At 41.9% G+C, this 22,892-nt stretch overlaps 1 protein-coding gene and 1 long non-coding RNA gene across 2 annotated transcripts; both read left to right on the forward strand.

Moving 5' to 3' along the window:
- The first annotated feature begins 3,401 nt into the window (after positions 1-3,401).
- Positions 3,402-5,830, forward strand: LOC115204050 (uncharacterized). The gene is made up of 2 exons (XR_003880299.1): positions 3,402-3,804; positions 3,909-5,830. It is a non-coding gene; the product is annotated as an uncharacterized LOC115204050 (long non-coding RNA).
- Positions 5,831-11,703: 5,873 nt separating this feature from the next.
- fbxw5 (F-box and WD repeat domain containing 5) lies at positions 11,704-22,370 on the forward strand. Its single transcript, XM_029769298.1, has 9 exons — positions 11,704-11,869; positions 12,831-13,026; positions 13,366-13,523; positions 14,062-14,245; positions 17,162-17,310; positions 17,617-17,931; positions 20,249-20,577; positions 20,800-21,012; positions 21,304-22,370. Exons 2-9 carry the CDS (start codon positions 12,840-12,842, stop codon positions 21,575-21,577), a joined length of 1,809 nt encoding a protein of 602 aa, XP_029625158.1. The 5' UTR covers positions 11,704-11,869; positions 12,831-12,839; the 3' UTR covers positions 21,578-22,370.
- Positions 22,371-22,892: the final 522 nt, after the last annotated feature.

Genomic DNA, 22,892 nt, shown 5'->3' on the forward strand with positions numbered 1-22,892 from the left:
TGAAAAGACCCCTGGTGGCATGTGGGGTAAGTGTGTGTAAGTTGAGTATGCAAACAATTTGGAATTGTATTTCTTATAAAAAATAGTCAGTCTCTCCTCGACTCTTAGCCAAGAGCGACTGGCATGCATAGTATTTATATTAGCCCTCTGATTACAATGAAGAGCAAGACATGCCGCTCTGTTCGTTGGAGTCATGCGCGGCCACGCAGTTGTGGGTAAACTGAGTATAGAAGGGGACTAAGCCTGCACCCGAGGGGCCTCCGTGTTGAGGGTCAGTGTGGCAGATGTGTTGTTGCCTACCCTCAGCACCTGGTGACAGCCCGTCAGGAAGTCTAGGATCCAGTTAGAGGGATGTGTTCAGTCCCAGGGTCCTTAGCAATAGTGATGCGCTTAGAGGGCACTATGGTGGTGAACACTGAGCAGTAGTCAATGAATAGCATTCTCACATAGGTGTTCCTTTTGGGAAAGGGCAGTGTGGAGTGCAATGTAGAGATTGTGTCATCTTTAAAAATATATACACTAACATTCAAAAGTTTGGGGTCACTTAGAAATGTCCTTGTTTTTGAAAGAAAAGCCATTTTTTTTGTCCATTAAAATAACATCAAATTGATCAGAAATACAGTGTAGACATTGTTAATGTTGTAAATGACTATTGTAGCTGGAAATGGAAGAATATTTTTATGGAATATCTACATAGGTGTACAGAGGCCCATTATCAGCGACCATCACTCCTGTGTTCCAATGGCACGTTGTGTTAGCTACCCAAGTTTATCATATTAAAAGGCTAATTGATCATTAGAAAACCCTTTTGCAATTGTTAGCACAGCTGAAAACTGTTGTTCTGATTAAACAAGCAATAAAACTGTCCTTCTTTAGACGAGTTGAGTATTTGGAGTATCAGCATTTGTGGGTTTGATTACAGGCTCAAAATGGCCAGAAACAAATAACTTTCTTCTGAAACTCGTCACTCGATTCTTATTCTGAGAAATGAAGGCTATTCCATGTGAGAAATTGCTAAGGAACTGAAGATCTTGTACAATGCTGTATACTACTCCCTTCACAGAACAGCACAAACTGTCTCTAACCAGAATAGAAAGAGTGGGATGCCCCGGTGCACAACTGAGCAAGAGGACAAGTACATTAGTGTCTAGTTTGAGAAACAGACGCCTCACAAGTCATCAACTGGCAGCTTCATTAAATAGTACCCGCAAAACACCAGTCTTAACGTCAACAGTGAAGAGGCAACTCCGGGATGCTGGCCTTCTACCTCTGTCCAGTGTCTGTGTTCTTTTGCCCATCTTAATCTTTTATTTTTATTGGCCGATCTGAGATATGGCTTTTTCTTTGCAACTCTGCCTTTAAGTCCAGCATCCCGGGGTCGCCTCTTCACTGTTGATGATGAGACTGGTGTTTTGCGGGTACACAACATGGTACAAACATTATTGGGCAAAGACAACAGCACAAAGGGCAAGAAGGTAGAGACGACAATGCATCACGCGAAGCAGCCACAACTGTCAGTAAGAGTGTCCATGACTGAGTTTGAATGAAGAGATTGCGATTAAAAACTGTCCAGTTGAGTGTTTGTTGCAGCTCGTTCCAGTCGCTAGCTGCAGCGAACTGAAAAGAGGAGCAACCCAGGCAGACGTGTGCATTGGGGACCTTTAACAGAATGTGACTGGCAGAACGGGTGTTGTATGTGGAGGATGAGGGCTGCAGTAGATATCTCAGATAAGGGGAGTGAGGCCGAAGAGGGTTTTATAAATAAGCATCAACCAGTCGGTCTTGCGACGGGTTGGGGGCAGATCTGATGGCCGAATGGTAAAGAACATCTAGCCGTTCGAGAGCACCCTTACCTGCCGATCTATAAATTACATCTCCAAAATTGGGTTCCAGATTGGTGCAGCGGTCTAAGGCACTGCCTCTCAGTGCTTGAGGCGTCACTACAGATACCCTGGTTCGAATCCAGGCTGTATCACAACCAACCGTGATTGGGAGTCCCATAGGGCGGCGTGCAATTGGCCCAGAGTCGTCCGGGTTTGGCCGGGGTATGCTGTCATTGTAAATAAGAATTTGTTCTTAACTGACTTGACTAGTTAAATAAAGGTTAAATCAAATTTAAAAAATCTAGCTTGGGTAGGATGGTAAACTGAATCAAGGTTAATTTTGCAGCCTTTGTGAAAGAGGAGCGATTACAATAGAGGAAACCAAGTCGAGTTAACTTTAGCCTGCAGCTTTGATATGTGCTGAGAGAAGGACAGTGTACCGTCTAGCCATACTCCCAAGTACTTATATGAGGTGACTACCTCAAGCTCTAAACCCTCAGAGGTAGTAATCACACCAGTGGGGAGAGGGCTATTCTTCTTACTGAACAACATGACCTTTGTTTTGGAGGTGTTCAGAATAAGATTAAGGGCAGAGAAAGCTGTGGAACTGTTGGGGCGGTATGAGAATTGTAATGGGTCCAGGTTGTCTGGGATGATGGTGTTGATGTGAGCGATTCAATGCATTTCATGGCTACAGATGTGAGTGCTATGGGGCGATAGTCATTTAGACAGGTTACCTTGGCATTCTTGGGCACAGAACGTTTTAAGCTCATCCTTCTATGTTTAACATTATTATATGATATATACTAGGGCCCATCGCTAGGAGAGCAAATATTTTTATTTTGCCTCCAGTGAAATTCAAAGCTCTATTTGTCATCTATAAATCGCCCAGTCTACATTTTCATACACTAAATTGTGTAGTAGACCTTTACAGTAGATCACAGTTCAGATTATCAACACAATCCTGCAGGTTTGTCTACCTACAAGGACAACCGGCAAAGAAAGCTATATGACAGCCTGGTAAAATACCACTCCGATCACGTTTCAGGTTGTAACTCCTTGGCCAATGGAGAAAGAAAATACAAACCATTCTCTTATAGGGGTCTTGTTTTAATGAGCATGAAAAGGAATGACTCTTTAGACTGTTAAATTATTGTATTCATTTAATAGTGCATACAATTCTTATTTTGGTTAAATATTGAGTAAACCAAACTATGGTATATTAGATTTATTTGCTGTAGCTGTATAATCGTAATTTTCTTACCGCTGAGTCACAACATGGCTTGGTTGGCTTCAGAAGATGGTTTTGGTTATAGACTGTTTACACCCCGACCCGAGTACTCTGTTCTGCCACCTCTGGGGCCTCATAAAACTGTGCGGAGGATTCACTCAAAAGGTAGCTAGCGTACGGACGAAACACAGAAAGTGCTTACGCACAAAAAATATTGTGATTTATAACACAGTTCCCACGCACGTCCCACGCCGGTTTCCCTTTATAAATCACAATCAACTCGACATTTGACCACGTCTTGTCCCACCCTTTTAACGCTCATAGTTGCCTATAAATAGTCAGTAACACGCCCCTAATTAATATTCAGCCATACTGACTGCATGACGGCAAATCCCAACAGAAAGGCAAAAAAAGCCTTGTAAGTCTTGTAAGGGAGGTTAAGCAAGAAAAAATATATATTGTTTGGTGGACACAGTGTGGGCCATTACAAATGCCAAAAAGGCGTTAGTGGGTATGTGGCGGACGCTGTGAATGCTGATAGCTCAGAAGGTAAAAAAGACGTGGTCCGACATAAGTGGAGGCCAAAAGGCGCATAGCCTTACACAGACAAAGTCTTTGTGCCACGAGCGGAGGAAAGGGGACACCGGAGCTCAACCCCCTTGATGGGCGACTTGCCAGTATTATAGGGGAATCCCACCCGAGGAGTAGCGACGGAGGACGCGGACATGCAGGTCGCACCGGATGATCCAGGTATGTAATTAGTATTCCCTCGTTTGAAAATAGTAAACCAAATGCATTCAAGTTGTTTAAACCTTTTATTTAAACAAACAATTTACTATTGTTTTTACTCCGAGTGTTCCAGCGGGGTCGGTGGTGCTGCAGCTGAGTGAGAGCTGAGTGCGCCCAGCCCTGGCGTCTCCGCTGCACCTCGTGCGTCACAACCCTCCAGCGGCAGTGTCCTCACAGATGCAGTCCTGCAAACTCAGACACCATCGACGCTATTAACGAGGTTGCCAAGGAGTTGAAGTGGGACAGGCACGGCTTGGTTTCTGCGGGTGTAACCGATGTGAAATGGCTAGTTAGTTAGCGGGGTGCGCGCTAACAGCGTTTCAATCGGTGACGTCACTATCTCAGACCTTGAAGTAGTTGCAGATGGTCCATGGTTCGAGCCCAGGTTGGAGCGAGGAGAGAGACGGAATCTGTACTGTTACATGGGTGCTTCTCTGTAAAGCTGGGGCCAGTACAGCACAGAGATCCAAGAGAACAGCTCTTGGTAATTGGAACCGGCTCATAAGCCGCTCATCATTGGCCAGTAAATCTTCCATTCGCCAAATCTTCTAACCGTGCTAATGCAGCCATCGTGCGTCATTACGCATTGTAATTGCATACCTTTCTATACCCACCAATTTGATTGTCAAAGCTACCCAATTGCGTAACACCTTCAGGTGTGGTAATTACCCTGATTGTAACTGACAATGACAGGGACATTATCACATTGACAGTTCTGCGCAACGAACATGTGACCGCAATATATGAAACTGTGCACTCGTATCTGCCCGACTGAAGCATCAAAAACGGCATCAGTTTAAACGTAATTTGTCCTACTGTTCACCTTATTATTTCTGAGAATACATTTCATAACATGCAAGTATGGTTTAATAATTACAGAGCCAATTAAATATGATTCCCGATTAAACTGTACAACATATTTGAGGGGTTCTTTTGCAAAAATATATCTCCGTTAATTTATTATCCTAAGTTTTTTGTGTGCACTCCAGGGAACTCATATGTAAAATGTCGATTTATTTTACACAATGGTATCAATTTCAAAGCGTTTCTCGAGTTTCATGCTTTTGCCATCTTAGTCGCGGGTTATAATTTCTCCAATTTATGTGCGTACCTGTGGGTCAAAGTGTCCACGGAGGACCGCACATTCTCCCGTAAGTCTCCCGTTTTTATAAATCCCAAAGTTTGCTTAGAAAGTGGCGTACGCTTTCTTTTGTGCCTACGCCACGTTTATAAATAAGGCCCCTGGTCTCTTGGCCCTACCAGCCCTACGGAAGTTCCACTACTCCCGCTCATCCCAGAGAGGAAAAGGCGAAGCGGGAGGGATAATTACGCCAAAAAACTCATCGCCAGCTGGTGGCGATGTTTCTTTTCGGTCACCAAGCGAGGAGATGTGTGGAGGTCAAGAGTGTCGAATTTGGTCAAAAACGAAAAAGTAATAGCTTATTTGCTACGTGATGTTTATTTGATCGAATATAAGTATCGTAATGCTTAGGTTGTTATGAGTGTACTGACATAAGTAGGACACGTGACATCCCGGCAACTTTGAGAAAAAACACTACATCGGAGTTATCTCAAGATGGCCATACATATAGTAGCATAGCATCTTTTTTTTATTAACAACAAATCAATACAGGAAGTACATGTGGGTACACAGTATATAAAAAGGACAATTGGGCGGGGCTAGGGGGTACAATATCACATTACACAAGGACCTTAATAAGGGACATGCATACACTTATTGTTCTAACAGCTTTTTTGTTAGTAGACTATTTAATTGTCTTACAAAAAGAAATTGAACTGTATTTTAAGGTAAGAAAATGTGTTTTGTTTGTAAATTTACATTTGTGAATATGAAATATGGCCAAAAGAATAATGAAATTAATTACATAAAAATGTTTCAGCTTATTTCTATCATAGGTAAAGGTTCCAAGCAGTACATCTCTCCACAATAGTGTAAGACCTTCATAAATGTGTTCAATTATAAATCTACTGATGTCTTGCCACAGTTTTCTTACATGAATACAATGCCAAAAAAGATGCAACACTGTTTCTGGGTGGTCATTACAAAAGGAGTAATTTGAGTTGATGTTTTCCTTTTCTTCATAGTGGTTGGCAGGATAATATTTATTAATAATTTTAAAGGAAACTTCCTTAATTTTGTTAACAAGTAGGAATGTGTGGCAACATCCAAACTTTTTTCCAACAGATATCAATAAATCCATTCCAATAAGGCATGACATAAGGTATAGATACAACATCCTGCTGAAACAAGGTTTGTATTGCTCTGTTGTTGAATGGACGAAAAAATAATCAAATCTATCCTACTGATAAGTCAACAGGGTCAATGGAATGTAGGCTCTGAGGGTCAGGTCTTGACACGTTCCTGAATAATAAAGCAACACCTGAGGGAATGGCATCTAAAACAATTGCAAAATCTTTAGGTGTTACAGGGACCTTGTAAAGTGATAAGAAATCCTTATAACTGAGTAAAAGACCCCCTGCATTTACCAGTTAGCTCACCAATAGGATATTATTTACCAGTTGGCTCACCAATAGGATATTATTTCGGAACTAATATTATAAAAACAAAAGTATTTTTATACAATATATCCCGATTATTCCATATATAATATCTGTGTGGAGAAAAATTCTGCTTATAAATTAAGGACCATGACAAAAAAACCTGCCAATGAAAAGCAGAACGTTTCACTGGAACTTTGTCAATATTATAATTGCAAACTAACATGAAGTTAAGGCCACCAAAAGTAGAGAAGACATGACGAGGAATAAAATACAAGGGGTCTTCTTAGGAATTGTTTTATCCAATTGATCTTAAAAGTACTATTTAAGGTAGTAAAGTCCAGAAAATTCAGCCCACCATTCTCATAAGTGTTCATTACAACAGTTTTCCTAATGTAATGGGTCCACAGAAAGTTGAAAAGCATCTGGTCTATCTCCTTGCTTATTTTACTGTCAAGATATAAATATAGAGCGCCATATGTTAGTCTAGAGATACCTTCAGCCTTGGTTATTAGGACTCTTCCTTTAAAGATAAGTCCCTCTGTAGCCATTGATTTAGCTTCTTCTGGGGGTTTTTTTAATTAAGAGGGTTAAAATTTAGTAAGCCTCTAGACTTCTGATCCTTTAATGGTTATGCCTAAATATGTAACTTTTTTCTTTTACTGGAATACCATAATATGAAGGTGTCACATAATCTTTGACAGCCATGAGTTCCCATTTATTAATGTTAAGATATAGACCAGACGCTTTGGAAAATGATTGTATCACATTGATCGATATGGGAATTTGGTTAGCATCTTTCAGAAAAAGTGTAGTATCGTCAGCCAGCTGGCTTATAATAATTTCTTTACCAGCTATGGAAATACCTTGTAAAGAACTATTATTTAAAGAATTTGTAAGAAGTTGGGTGATTAATAAAAACAGGTAAGGAGAGATAGGACAACCTTGCCTAATTCCTCTCTTTAACTCAAATCTAGGTGAGGTGAGGTGCCATATTTCAATTTGATAGAGCTGTTACCATTTGTCTTAATAGCCTTACAGAAAAAATCCCCAAAGCCAAGTCTCTCAAGGGAGTGGAAGAGGAACTGATGCTCTACTGTGTCAAATGCTTTATAAAAATCTAAAAAATATGAAGCTATCCTCAGTTATTAGGTCTGAGTAGTCAAGTATGTCTAATACTAGTCTGATATTGTTAGAAATATGCCTGTTCCTCATAAAGCCAGACTGTGTTTCATCAATGATTGCATCCAGGACTTCTTTTAATTATTTTTGCAAGTAGTAAGGCTAATATCTTAGTCATTATTAAGAAGACAATTGGATGCCAGTTATCAATGAGCAAAACTTCTTTTTTAGGCTTAGGTATCAGTGTTATTAACCCCTGACTCATTGTAGGAGGAGAACATTGCTTTTAATACTCTCTAAAAAAGACTTCAAATAGGAAGTGAGCTCCTTGTTCAGAAAATAATTTGTAATATTCTGATGTAAGTCCATCAACACCTGGTGATTTATTGTTCTTTAGATGTTTGATAGACTCTATAATCTCCAACTTTGATGGGTTCATCACACTGTTTAGATTCTATATCACTAATAGTGAGAACATTATTCAGTGAGTCAAAAAACATATCTGTGGATTTCTGACAGTATGTAGAGCGATACAATTTCCTGTAAAAATTGCTACAGTATTTAGCGATTAATTTTTGGTCATCTGTAATAACACCATCAATGTTTAACTTATGGATAGTGTTATTTGTAGAGACATTTTTCAAGTCTAAAGAAATAGGATGAATTCTGTTCTCCCTCCTCAATCCATTTTTTCCTAGATCTAATAAAGGCTCCTTCTGCTTTTAATCTATATATACTGCTAAAAAAAATAAAGGGAACACTTAAACAACACATCCTAGATCTGATTGAAAGAAATAATCTTATTAAATACTTTTTTCTTTACATAGTTGAATGTGCTGACAACAAAATCACACAAAAATAATCAATGGAAATCCAATTTATCAACCCATGGAGGTCTGGATTTGGAGTCACACTCAAAATTAAAGTAGAAAACCACACTACAGGCTGATCCAACTTTGATGTAATGTCCTTAAAACAAGTCAAAATGAGGCTCAGTAGTGTGTGTGGCCTCCACGTGCCTGTATGACCTCCCTACAACGCCTGGGCATGCTCCTGATGAGGTGGCGGATGGTCTCCTGAGGGATCTCCTCCCAGACCTGGACTAAAGCATCCGCCAACTCCTGGACAGTCTGTGGTGCAACGTGGCGTTGGTGGATGGAGCGAGACATGATGTCCCAGATGTGCTCAATTGGATTCAGGTCTGGGGAACGGGCGGACCAGTCCATAGCATCAATGCCTTCCTCTCGCAGGAACTGCTGACACACTCCAGCCACATGAGGTCTAGCATTGTCTTACATTAGGAGGAACCCAGGGCCAACCGCACCAGCATATGGTCTCACAAGGGGTCTGAGGATCTCATCTCGGTACCTAATGGCAGTCAGGCTACCTCTGGCGAGCACATGGAGGGCTGTGCGGCCCCCCAAAGAAATGCCACCCCACACCATGACTGACCCACCGCCAAACCGGTCATGCTGGAGGATGTTGCAGGCAGCAGAACGTTCTCCACGGCGTCTCCAGACTCTGTCACGTCTGTCACGTGCTCAGTGTGAACCTGCTTTCATCTGTGAAGAGCACAGGGCGCCAGTGGCGAATTTGCCAATCTTGGTGTTCTCTGGCAAATGCCAAACGTCCTGCACGGTGTTGGGCTGTAAGCACAACCCCCATCTGTGGACGTCGGGCCCTCATACCACCCTCATGGAGTCTGTTTCTGACCGTTTGAGCAGACACATGCACATTTGTGGCCTGCTGGAGGTCATTTTGCAGGGCTCTGGCAGTGCTTCTCCTGCTCCTCCTTGCACAAAGGCGGAGGTAGCGATCCTGCTGCTGGGTTGTTGCCCTCCTACGGCCTCCTCCACGTCTCCTGATGTACTGGCCTGTCTCCTGGTAGCGCCTCCATGCTCTGGACACTACGCTGACAGACACAGCAAACCTTCTTGCCACAGCTCGCATTGATGTGCCATCCTAGATGAGCTGCACTACCTGAGCCACTTGTGTGGGTTGTAGACTCCTTCTCATGCTACCACTAGAGTGAAAGCACCGCCAGCATTCAAAAGTGACCAAAACATCAGCCAGGAAGCATAGGAACTGAGAAGTGGTCTGTGGTCCCTACCTGCAGAACCACTCCTTTATTGGGGGTGTCTTGCTAATTGCCTATAATTTCCACCTGTTGTCTATTCCATTTGCACAACAGCATGTGAAATTTATTGTCAATCAGTGTTGCTTCCTAATTGGACAGTTTGATTTCACAGAAGTGTGATTGACTTGGAGTTACATTGGGTTGTTTAAGTGTTCCCTTTATTTTTTTGAGCAGTGTATATTATCCAGTTTATTTTGTAACTCAATCAGTTTCATCTTCTCCTCCCCCGAGAGGCCGGCTGGGGACCACTGAGAAAGGGAAGTTATCTTAATGATCACCTTTTCCTCCTCAGCTCTTCTGGTCTTAGCAAGATTACTACCATATTTTCTGAGGTATTTGGACACCTCAAATTTAAAGAGCTCCCAGTTCTTGCAATAAGATTTTATTCTTCACAAGCATAGCGTAGCATAGCTAAGCATAGCATAGCATCTCTCTCCATTGAATTCAGGCGGTTGACGTCAACACTGCCATCGAATATTCAAAAAGTATTAAAATAACGAGATGTATCCACCAATCCAAAGAGAGGAATAGGTCAGAGCTTGACAGCTTAGTCCTTAGTGAACTATTGTGCAGAGCACCATTGAAACGGATACCTTGGTCTCAATTGGGATTCCCTGTATAAATAAAGGTTAAATAAAAATAACCAGAGATTTATAAACACAAAATATCAATAGTAAGCAGTAAACAAAATATACTATATCTGTTGTGTGTGTAAAAGGTGGGCCTACTCAAGGTCGTCTTGGGTACAGGAAAATGGAATGTGCAAAACCATGTAGCTATTTGTTGACAGAGGAATTTGTTGACAGCCAGAGTGAGTGTCCTCTGCATTATTCATCCATAATTATTGGTGCAGACATCTGTGATGATGAATGTTCTCTCATTGGCTTGTCAGTGCAGTCTGCACAGTGCACATGCTTCCAACAGCTACAGAGCACTCACTTATAACTGAGCATTTTTCTTTAGCTCTTGGGACTGTACAAGCTACCTACATTTACATGTTTGTAATTTAACGGACATTCTTATCCGAAGCGACTTAGTTAGTGCATTCATATTAAGATAGCTAGGTGGAACAACCACCGATCTCAGTCATAGTAAGTACATTTTCCTCAAAAAAGTAGCTATCAGCAAAATCTGATAAAAGCGAGTGTTAGTATTTTGGGGGGGAGTATACCGTTTTTGAAGAAGTAGGGTTTCTGATGTTTTCGGAAGATAGGCAAAGAAAGTAACTGTATGTCCTGAATACAAAGCATTATGTTCGGGGAAAATCCAACATAATACATCACTGAGTACCACATTTCTTATTTTCAAGCATGATGGTGGCTGCATCATGTTATGGTTCTGCTTGTCATCAGCAAGGACTAGGGAGTTTTTTGGGGATAAAAATAAACAGAATAAAACTAAGCACAGGCAAAAGCCTAGAGGAAAACCTGGTTCAGTCTGCTTTCCAACAGATACTGGGAGACAAATTCTCCTTTCAGCAGGACGAAAACCTAAAACATAAGGCCAAATCTACAGGAGGTGCTTACCAAGACGACATTGAATGTTCCTGAGTGGCCTAGTTACAGTTGACTTAAATTGGCTTGAAAATCTATGGCAAGACTTGAAAATGGCTGTCTAGCAATGATCAACAACAAACTTGACAGAGCTTGACATTTTTGTTTTTAAGAATAATGTGCAAATATTGTACGATCCAGGTGTGAAAAGCTCTTAGAGACTTACCCAGAAAGACTCATAGGTGTAAACGCTGCCAAAGGTGATTCTAAAATGTATTGACTCGGGTGTGAATAGTTATGAAAATAATATTTCTGTATTTCATTTTCAAAAAAATTGCAAAAACTTTTTAAAAAAAACATGATTTTACTTTGTCATTATGGGGTATTGTGTGTAGATGGGTGAGAGAGAAAAAAATATTTAATCCATTTTGAATTCAGGCTGTAACACAAGAAAACGTGGAAATAAGCCAAGAGTTATGAATACTTTCTAAAGGCACTGTATGTCTCCACTCTAACAATGGGATTCGTTGTCCACAGAGTGGAAATGGCAGGCTGTCGCTCTGTATTTGATTGGGTTACCCTTCCTATGAAGAAGCGAGTGTTCTGCAATTGACTTGTTGGTTCTTTTAATGGGCGGCCAGACGTCTCGCCGGGGGCAGAAGATTGTTGCATTTTGTTTTTCTCGCTTCTGACTAACGTTAGCTATCCTCTGCTGGCCATTTGATTTTTCTCCATACAGATTGTCAAAGGGCAGGTGGGTCACGGTTTTATATTATTGTTAGAATTTATTTTGTGGAAATAAAACCAGAATAGTTTATATTGAAATAATGTGGTAATGGAAGGATAACGTTGCAAAGTAACATTTAGGAACGAATGACAGCTAGCTTGTAACGTTAGATTAGCTATTTGCTAGCTAAGTTAGCTTTGGCGTAAGGTCGCTAACGTTAGCTAGCTGGTGAGGTGACCGTTTTGCATCCCGAGACGTAACGTTAACCAGTAGCTAAACTGGCTAGGTAACGTTACCTTTTATGATATGTATTATTCCTAACATATTTCGAAACAAACAGTAACGGTGTTGTCAGTGTTCATGTGACTGTTCCTTTTAGCTAGCCTATGTAGCGAGTTAGCTAACATCATCGCTGATAATTCTGAACTCGGACGATATGTAAATGAAGTACGGTGCGTGAGTTGAGAATTCTCAACTAGCCTCGCTAGCTAACTAGCTAGTTACGTTGAAAATAGCTGTCTGTTGTTGGCAATGTAGTTAGCTACAGTATCTAGCTATCGTTTACAGGAAGGGGGTTATTTTACTTGCGAATGCAAGATAGACGTTAGCTAGCAGCTCTTCAGGAAATGATTAATTTATAGATATAGCCCCCATTCATTGTTGTCATTATTCCATATTAATATTAATTATCAACATGACTGGTTAATTCCACTTCATTGAATCAACTCATGATATCATGCAACCAGTCCAGTGAAGTGGTTGTTGGGCCTCAGTGGGAAAACATGCCATGTGGTGATCTCCTGTCAAACTCAGCTGTCATACTTAATATAGAACGAGAGAGAGTGAGAGGTAGGGTTATTTTGTGGGGCAGGTTTTTACACATTTAGGATGCTGCAGTCATGCATGTGTTACATTAAAGCCTAATAACAATACTTTGACCTAAAGTATGTATCAGAAGATCACTTTAACCTGTGCTGTTCCCATGCAGGATGTCAGGATGGATGATGGCCCAGCCCTGCCAGACAGCTTGGTGCTGGAGATCTTCCTGCGTCTCCCCCATGACACTGTGCTGAGTGCTGGCCTGGCCTGCAGACAGTGGTTGGCAGTGTCCAGAGATGAGTTCCTGTGGAGGGAGCTGTTCTACAGCTACTATAGGATCCCCCGCTCTGTGCCCAGACACCCTGGTAGGTCACATAGAACACCAGGCAGTAGGGTTGGATTAATTCCATTTTAAACCCAACCAATACAGGAAATTATGTTGATTTCAGCAAATTAATGGTTCCATCATAGGAAAGGATGGACATTTTTCAACTTATAAAGGAGGAAAGTATTGTACTGTAAAAATGAATGTGCCAGGCCAGCACACAGTGCCCTTGTCCAGCTCCTACTTGAGGTATGAATTATTGCAGTACTGAGTCACTGATATCTTGTGTTCCCGTGTTAACTGTTGCGCAGTGGCTTGAAGTACTGTCGTCGCCGATTTGCATAGATGTTTGACTTCTTCCTCCTATCTCTGTCCCTAGCTTCTCTGTCATGGTACAGGGAGTTCAAGCGTCTGTTTGACTGTATCCCCTGTGTGGAGGTCCAGACTCTGAAAGAGCACCATGACCAGGTCCTCCACCTGGCCTTCTCCCATCGCGGACACCGCTTTTCCTCCTGCTCCAAAGACTGCACCGTCAAGGTCCGTCACATTATATGACTGGAGAAGACCGTAGCTTTAGCCTAGGGCCAGGGACAAGCCAAATAAAGATGTTGTATTCCACAACAACAGTTGCAAGGATACATTTTTGCCCCAGGGCCAATGTTAGCATAATGGCCCAAATGGATCATTGACTGCTGTTATGCAAAAACTAAAATATAGCTATTTGTCAATATTACAGCACAGGAGCCATTGTGGACCTTAGTTTCAAGTTTGTAGTGCCCAAAAATGTGATGTAGGGGAAACAAATGTAATTGTTGAGATTTGCACATCGTAGCTCTAGATTTGAAAACTCAAATCAAAGTTTATTGGTCGCGTACACAGTTTAGCACTTGTTATAGTGGGTGCAGCGACATGCTTGTTACTAGCTCATAGCAGTGCAGTAAAAAAGTCAAACAAGTACATTAATAATAATCTAAAACTATAAATCACGAATGTCAGGATGAATCCAGTTAACAACCCCAATATACTGCTTTTCTCATTATCTAACATCCTCCTCTCTCCTGCCTGTGCTGGTCAGCTTTGGGACACAGAGCGGCTCGATGGCACCATCACCATGGTGCACAGCTCCAGCATGCGCCAGTTCAACTGGGGCTACACCCAGTTCTCCCAGTTCAACGCTGACGACACCCTGCTACTGGTGTCTGGAGTCTACCTGGGCTCTCATCACTCCTCCTCTGGGGAAATTGCTGTCATAAGCTTGGGTAGGACACACACACTCTCTCCTGCTGTTTCTCACTCGCTTTTGTCTCCTTCCTTGTCTCTCTTCCTCTACTCGCTCTTTCTCTTGTGCTTTCATTGGTCATTTTTCTGGAATGTGCATCACAAAGCCCAATTTCCTTTGTTAAAGGCCAATGTCTTAATTCAAAACGCAAGTTATTCTCTCATTAGAAATGTTTTGGGACACAAAAGGCCGTTACGACACACCGACGTTGTGACTCGTGTGGGACATAATGTGGAAGAAATGACATATGTAGGCGCACTAAATGACATGCGCAGGCGCACCTTAATTTTCACCCTAACAGTTGGGCAACAAACATTTCCTCACATTGTCTTTTTACATGCAAAACAGGTCTTTAAAGTTACATATTTGCTCTGACACACCCAAGCCAGACCATATCTACTACAACCAGTGGAGGCTGGTGGGAGGAGCTATAGGACAGGCTCATTGTAATTACATAAATGGAACGGAGTCAAACGTGGTTTCCATATGTTTGATACCGTTTCATTTATTCCATCCAGCCATTACAATGAGCCTGTCCTCTTATAGAGGAGTTGAAATGTGTTGTAGGCTAAATGTAGATGCCAAGTTTCAGTTGCAATGGGTCATTGCTATAGCCTACAGAGAATGTCATCTTGGTTGTCAAAATGATTTGATAAAGGATTCGCACACGGGTAAATTACCACTACAGGACAATAGGACAGACACGGGATTAGTAGAGTCGTGCAATGATTCTCTACACTATACTTGATTATGTCACAAACTGAAATAAGGCAAACTATTAGCATTTTTGCAATCAGGAAATGGCGGAGTGATTTCTGCATAGTGCATCTTTAATATTTAATCTGTCATACCTATGGTATACGGTCTGATATACCACGGCTGTCAGCAAATCAGCATTCATAAATATAAACTGGGTGGTTCGATCCCTGAATGCTGATTGGCTGACAGCCATGGTTTATCAGACCATATACCACGGGTATGACAAAACGTTTATTTTTACTGCTCTAATTACGTTGATAATTCTGTTTGCACGTGCATTACTATAGATGCATCTGACAGGAGAGTTTGAGTGATGAAAGTTGGACAGAGAATGTCAATCTCTGAGCAATAAAAAAAAAAAAAAAGACAAAAAAAATCACTTGGATGAACGATTGTTAGGCTATTTTCTGGCATTCATATGCCAGATGTTAAGACTACAAACCATTATAAATGGCCTATTTGTTAGATTTATTTCAATAGGCATAGGCTACTGACTAAAATCTGGGTTTATAATTGCAATTCAGCTTTGCTGTGGTTTGCTGTGCTAGATGCAGGTAGCCTATAGGCCAACATCTAATTTCAGGGGAAAATCCACAACAAAACTGACATTAAATGTGGAGAATTATACATTTGCGATAGATCTGTCACCATGATCACAATGGATAACTTCCAATTTAATTAAACATTGCCATTTCATAACTGCATAATAACACAAGCCTACAACAACAACAAACTGAAGTTATAGACTATTTATTAAATCAGTTTGCTCCATGTAGGCTACAGAAGTGGCACAAATTGATTTGCAATGACTCCTGCGATATTGTAATTTCAACATATTTATTGTATTAAATGGTAGGCTACAGTAGTCTACAATGGCATATAAATGAATAGCCGACTTGATGGCCAACAGATGCAAATGTATCATTCTCCACATTTTAATACATTTCATTCCCCATAACAGAAGCTCAAGAGGGAGTTCCATAACGTTCATTTCAAATTTCCACTCGCGCAGCTCTCGAGACCGAAGAACTAGTGAGCACGCGTAAAACCCTTCGCTTGATACGGGTTCCATAAGAAAAGGCGACATTAAAATGCAGTTTACTTTAAACCACCACAGAGCGAATGTATCTAATGCGCTCTAGTGAGCCTAAAGTCATTTTCCAGTGCTTTGTCGCTGTTATATCAGTTCTAGAGTTTTAATGCTTTCTGGAAAAAGGGTTGGAAATGGGTGTCTCCATAATGACAATCTAAATAGCCTACCTACAACTGGTAAATAGATGTCACGACATGCGCGCGTGCTGCTCGATCTCCGTGACTCAACTACAGTGCTTTCTCAACCCACACACACACACACACACACCCTTCCGGCCTTCCCCACCACTCGTTCACTCATTCAGTAACAGCCTTCTCACTGCCTGATAGTCAGCAGCAGCAGGTCACAGTGAAATATAATAATGACAAACGCCATGGCGGACGCGGTGCATTTTAGAAGTAGCCCAAAAACCCGAAACCCGCGAGCAATACATTTTTACCCGCAACATCGTTTTCAAAGTCACCTTATTTGGCCGAAAAACTGTGGACATGGCATGTCTGGTACAGACCCGTATAAATTGTCTGATCGCCCTCTATTGGCAAAAGTAAGAACTGGCCAAAAAGGCAAAGTCGGAGGAGAAAATAACTTTCCTTGACAGAATAATTAGAGGCATACTAAGACAAAATAAGCGTGACACATTGGTGCAGGAAATGAAGAAATTGATTTAAAATGCTGAAATTAAACAATTAACTATGCGAATTAGGAAAAGCTGTGTGCATTAAGGAAATGGTTGCCTGTCTCAAATAAAACCTGTCTTTAAGCGCCTGTTGTGTTCAGTGATTTAAGTAAATAAATGCTGGGGATATTAATGGAAGTTTTACGGTAGGCTATTATTATAATTTGTTATGCTATATACAACATCCTATGTACATAAGTGGACATTTTATGAGTTTGGGTCACAGTTGTAAAAAAAGTCTGTCTGGCCCGCAAATTAGTTCTTGTTTTTTCAGTATGGCCCATGCGGTGATTGAGTTTAAGTGATCATTATCCGATGTGGATAACATGGAGAACCATAACTGTGTCTGGTCCTGTCCTCCTCCACAGAGAACTACACCCTCCTGTCCCGTGTGAGGAACAAGCCCTACGATGTGTTTGGCTGCTGGCTGAACGAAACCCACCTCATCTCTGGTAACCTGCACTGGATTGGCAACATGACCTCCTGCTCTGTGCTCTGGCTCAACAAAGCCTTTCAGGTCGGTCCCATACATGGTCAAAATGTTATGTTTGGTAGAGGACAACAGTTATTGAACAATTTATATAGTGACCATTTTGACTGGATCATTGTATGACTGGTCAAACTGAGCTAAATTGTGGATGTCTCGCACAGAATTAATGTGAATTAATCCGTTTCTTTGTCTGGAGATTTGGTCCATGTCAGCTCTCCCCTAGTCAGAGCTATCAGCCCTCTAAGTATATTTGCTTAGATTCCTTCCAGTCTAATGATCTGTATGTATTTCACTGTGCCATGTGTGTTCATGCATGATCCTTTCTCTCCCCAGGATGTGGAGTCTGAAAATGTCAACGTGGTCAAGCGGCTCTTTAAGATCCAGAACATCAACGCCAGCACCATCCGCACCGTGATGGTGGCCCACTGCCGGCGCCACGACTCCCCAGACCTGCTGCTGGACTACGAGGCCCAGGCTCAGAGCCAGCCCCTGAGTCACCAACCCCTGCTCTTTGACCTGGGCACCACTGACAGCGAGGAGGACGAGGAGGACGACGAAGAGCGCCGGAGGGAGATGAGACTGCAGGGTCTGTCAACAGCAGCCCACCTCCCTCAGCTCACCTCCTCTGGGCTGGAGCATGTCATACAGGTGAGCACTCCCAAAGGTTGTGTGTTACAGTAGAGAAGGCCAGTATGAAAACATGGAATTCTGTGTAACAAATGGAAAGTCTATGAAATAGTAATTTGTCCACATGCACTTTATGACTTCATCTCGATGAGGAATGGACATTATTTCACTATTCGGCTGGTTGAAATTACAAAAAATGTAATATAAATAAATGTTCTGGATTCTCTTGACCAATCAAAATGACACAAATGCACATGGCAGAGAACAGGCTGCTTTTCTCCGCTAGTGAAAAGTCAGATTTTTACCATGATGGAACTGATTCAGTTAAGGTTTTCTGGTGAGTGTTTTGCATTGATCGGTCTCAGATCTTGTGCAAACTCTGTTAGGTGCGCGTCTGTAATTGCCATTTGGAACGGGAAAAATAGCATACCAATGTCAGGGCAGACTGGGGGGGCTAATGCCGAGTTCACGTGCTCGTCAGAACTTCCCATTTCCTAGTTGTGATGTCGCAAATGTGACTTTGTTTCATTCATATGCTTTTTGTCAGGAACAGTTCTTCAACCAATAAGATTCTAGCAAACTTGATAAGCTAGGTAACATTTCTAATAATAAAGTTAGCTTTCTTCACATTGACAATATGGTCAAACTAGCTACATCATCCATATTGATTAGGTTGTAGCAGTCAAAATGTTTCATTTTTTGGGGTTGAAAAAGTCAGTGGTGAAACGTCGCAACTCGGTCCACTTATAATTCTGATTTGGAGGGTCGTTCAAGTGAAACTTCCTTGTTGGAACTAGGAATTTCCGATAACTCCGATAGCATGTGAACGTGATATAAATGCGCAGCAGTAGCTAAACGCACGTTATAAAAACTACATTCAAAATGTTTTATTAAAGGCCCAGTGCAGTCAAATGTGATTTACTGTCTTTTATATACACTGAGTGTACAAAACATTAATATTGAGTTGCATCCCCGTTTGCCCTCAGAACAGCCTCAATTCGTCAGGGCATGGACTCTACAAGGTGTCGAAAGCATTCCACAGGGATGCTCGCCCATGTTGACTCCAATGCTTCCCAAGGTTGTGTCAAGTTGGCTGGATGTCTTTTGGATGGTGGACCAGTCTTGATACTCAAGCTGGTGCGCCTGGCACCTACAGTACTAGCATACCCCCTTCAAAGGGACTTAAATCTTTTGTCTTGCCCATTCAATCTCTGAATGGCACACATACACAATCCATGTCTCGTGGCTTAATAATCCTTTAACCTGTCTCTTCCCCTTCTACACTGATTTGAAGTGGATTTAATAAGGGATCATAGCTTTCACCTGGTCAGTCTGTCATGCAAAGAGCATGTTGTTCCTGATGTTTTGTACACTCAATGTATATTTCCACAATAATGAGGTTGGAATAATACTGCAAAAATGATGATCCCTTTTGGTGAAAGAGCTGTTTGAAAATGCCGCTTGACATTTCAGCCTGTTTTGATGAGATGGAGTTTGTGCCTGTCTTGTGATGTCACCAGGCGGTAAATTCATTAATAGACCGATAAAGTTCCAAACCTCTCTGCCAATAACATCTAATTTTCAGTCTTCCCCTCCCCACTCAGACCACTCTGACAGTCCTAGCAAAATTCATCCTTGAGAAATTGCTCTTTGCTGAGAAGCTAATTGTGTTTCTTTTGTTTTCAATTAAAATGGTCAAAATCACAGTAAGGTACCTGACGCGGCAATCTGCAGTAGAAACGAAAACAAAGCTGTCTCCCTGGTTCAGTAAAAAGCTGATGGCTGGGCCTGGTGAAATGTAACCACTCAAGTTCATAGAGAGCTATGGATGCAAGGACTGACCATCCATTATATCAAAATGGTAGTTTTAACCATGTTTTGAGGCTATAGTTTGTAAGAAATTGTAAACAAACATTGGAGTAAAACAAGCTTATATTTTGGGTTCTGATGGGTAATGACAGTTGAACCAAGCTCATGAGACATTTATGCGTTTTTATATATTCTTTTAAAAATCAATGAGTATAATTAATTCATAAGTCCAAAAATGGATGTAGCAACTTTAATTGTTATCCAGAAATTATTTGACTTTGAGATAAAAAGTCCAATGCAGCCATTTAAGTATTTCAAATGTCATGGTATATCCTTTTAGGTAACAATGTCACAAGGATAATTACATTTGTAACAACTTTTTCATTGTCAAAATAGGGCCCAAAAAATATAAAAGAATTATCACCCACTCAAGTAATCGAATACTAACATCTGTTCGGATGATGAACCCTGCCCATCCCTAATCTTGATTTGATATTTGCTGATCCTTTCTCCCCTCTGGTGCCCTCAGGGTCGTCACAGTGAGGCCTCAGAGGCGAGGGAGCTGGAGACCAAGTGGGCCCGGCTCATGGCTAGAGCCCACACCAAGGCCCCAGACCCCAACGTGCTCTCCTCGACCCCTGGGGACGAAGAGGATAAGACCTACCTGCTCTTCACCACTGGCAGCCTTACCTACTCCCCCCACCAGATCGGCATCAAGCGGATCATGCCTGACCAGATGACCACGTCTGGGCCTGTCCTGGGGGAGGAGCGCAGCACTGACGAGTTCTTTGACTCTCTGGACCATGTGATCGACATTCACGGCCACATCATCGGCATGGGCCTGTCTCCAGACCACAGGTGAGTGAGTGTTAGTCATGAGTAGCAGTGTGAAGAGGCGGATAACTTGGTTGCATGGCTACGGGGCAAAGATGTGGCAGGAGGAGTGTACCTGAAACCCCTTGAATGACTGTCATAGTAACTATTTGTCTTGCAAAATCACCTTGCTTTCCTCACTTTGTTTTTAATGCTGAACAAGTACACCTTTAACAAGTATGTCCATGCTGTTGTCTGTCTGTCCAGGTATCTGTATGTGAACAGTCGGGCGTGGCCGGCGGGCTGCGTGATCTCTGACCCCATGTCTCCGCCCCCCATTGCCGAGGAGATCGACCTGCACGTTATTGACCTGAAAAGCCTGCGAGAGGAGAGACGGAGCCTGAGGGCCCACCGAGCCTTCACGCCCAACGACGAGTGCTTCTTCATCTTCCTGGACGTCAGCAGAGACTTTGTGGCCAGGTACGTATGTCAAGTCTGCTCTAACATTTACATGCAGTATGGGGTGTGTTTTATAAAGAATTTCAGATCCCTTTTTAAAAGTTGTCTGTGTAAATATATTGGGTGTTTGTGTCCGATACTAACAGGGAAAAATTGTGTGGATTATATGAAGGAGATGTCTTACCATATGCAGATTTTCTCATTTGATAACACCATAATCCTGTTCAGAATGAGTTTTATGAAGTTGACCTGAGCACAGAAATCACTTACTTTAGTCATTCACCAGTGACTGGTCTATCGCTCTCCCCCTAGTGGCGCAGAGGACAAACACGGTTACATCTGGGACCGCCACTACAACATCTGCCTGGCGCGGCTGCAGCATGACGACGTGGTCAACTCTGTGGCCTTCAGCCCGGCCGACCAGGAGCTGCTGCTCTCCGCCAGCGACGACTCCACCATCAAGGTGTGGCGCTCGCCACGCATGGTCCGCCTGGCCCAGACGCCCGCCCGCCCCCCGCGCCCACGCAGCCTCCTCTCCTGGCTGGGCCGCAACAAGAAGACCACCTCTGTCAACGGGAAACCCTGAGACAGGCGGAAGGGGACTGGAGATAGTGGGGGGGGGAAGACTCATGGGTGACGCACTCTCCAGTAGTTATCTTCAGTGTGGGCAAATCACACTTTTACCTTGAACTCACTGTGTTATGGCTGCCTACACAATGTGGTACATATGACATCACTAATCACCAAGGACGTGTGAGAGCTGGGGTAAGCCAGAAGGAGGTGCAACAGTCCTCTCCATAAATGTCATTATTTAAGGTGACACCTTGCAAGGTGAATTGCTCCTACGGTGAAGATCATACTGTACAGACAAGTTCCTCCTGAACCTTTGCAAAGTCTGGGGGGGTGTGACATTCATTTGATATAATGGTCATGTTTCCAATTATTGAATGAACTACTAGAGAAGAAACATTGGAGAGGACTTCAGGAGAGAAAATTATAGTTTGTTCACTAAAGGAAGAGATGTGGACACTAAAATATGGTCAAAGATCACCCCATTTCTTGTCTTCGGTTTTTAAGTATTTTCCTGTCAATACACGAGTGATTTATATATATTCTTTCACGTTTTTTTTATGTTGGGTTGTACCATCACATCAGTGATGTCCTCAGATCTGCAATCATGATATCTGAAATGACCTCTCATTGGAGGTAACTACAACCTATCCCAGCTTTCGTCATGCATAAAAACGTTGTAAAAGTTTGTTTTTAAATGTCTTTGTTTTTTTTCACTGGCTATTCTGCAACTTTATGCCAGCTTTGAGTGACCTTTTTTTAAATAAATAAGAAATTCCTATCACTTTCATGATGGGTTCAATCTGCGAGTTCCTTGTCTTCAGTTATGATCAGAGCCAAACACACAAGTACTCAACCAAAGACAGATTCAACATATTAAATTACCACAATTTCTTTAGGACAGATGAAAAATAAGTTTCATTGTCAAAAGATCCATTATGTCTCAGGTAGTTTGAATTTTCTCCTCAGTCAGTTATTTAGCTGTATCAGCTATAGGACAGGCAGTCATGAAATTTAGTCAGCTGGTTGTCATGCAAATGACTGCTTTTCTCATGGTAATGGTCTGTTAATTAAACACGTAGCATCTTCATGAAAACAAGCTGCTGATGCAAGCCTTTGGAACGTCTACGTAAAAAAAAAAAAAAATCAATTTAATATCACAATACATACATTTTAGGCTGGTCTAAGGACAATGAGTTGGCCTACTGTGTTATTTGGCTATGGGATGTAGGCTAGTTCATTTAGCTGACAGGATATGCTAAAGTTCCATGCCATTATTTTATTGTAAGAATATAATTGAACTTAGCTGAATAAAAAATGATATTTTTCCC

The sequence above is a fragment of the Salmo trutta genome, chromosome 12, assembly GCF_901001165.1.
Source record: "Salmo trutta chromosome 12, fSalTru1.1, whole genome shotgun sequence".
NCBI lineage: Eukaryota > Metazoa > Chordata > Actinopteri > Salmoniformes > Salmonidae > Salmo > Salmo trutta.

Coding starts and splice junctions, on each gene's coding strand:
- fbxw5 (XM_029769298.1), top strand. CDS start 12,840: ATGGATGATGGCCCAGCCCTGCCAGACAGCTTGGTGCTGGAGATCTTC. Junction 20,578..20,799: donor GGCCTGTCTCCAGACCACAG/GTGAGTGAGTGT, acceptor CTGTCTGTCCAG/GTATCTGTATGTGAACAGTC. Junction 21,013..21,303: donor AGCAGAGACTTTGTGGCCAG/GTACGTATGTCA, acceptor CTCTCCCCCTAG/TGGCGCAGAGGACAAACACG.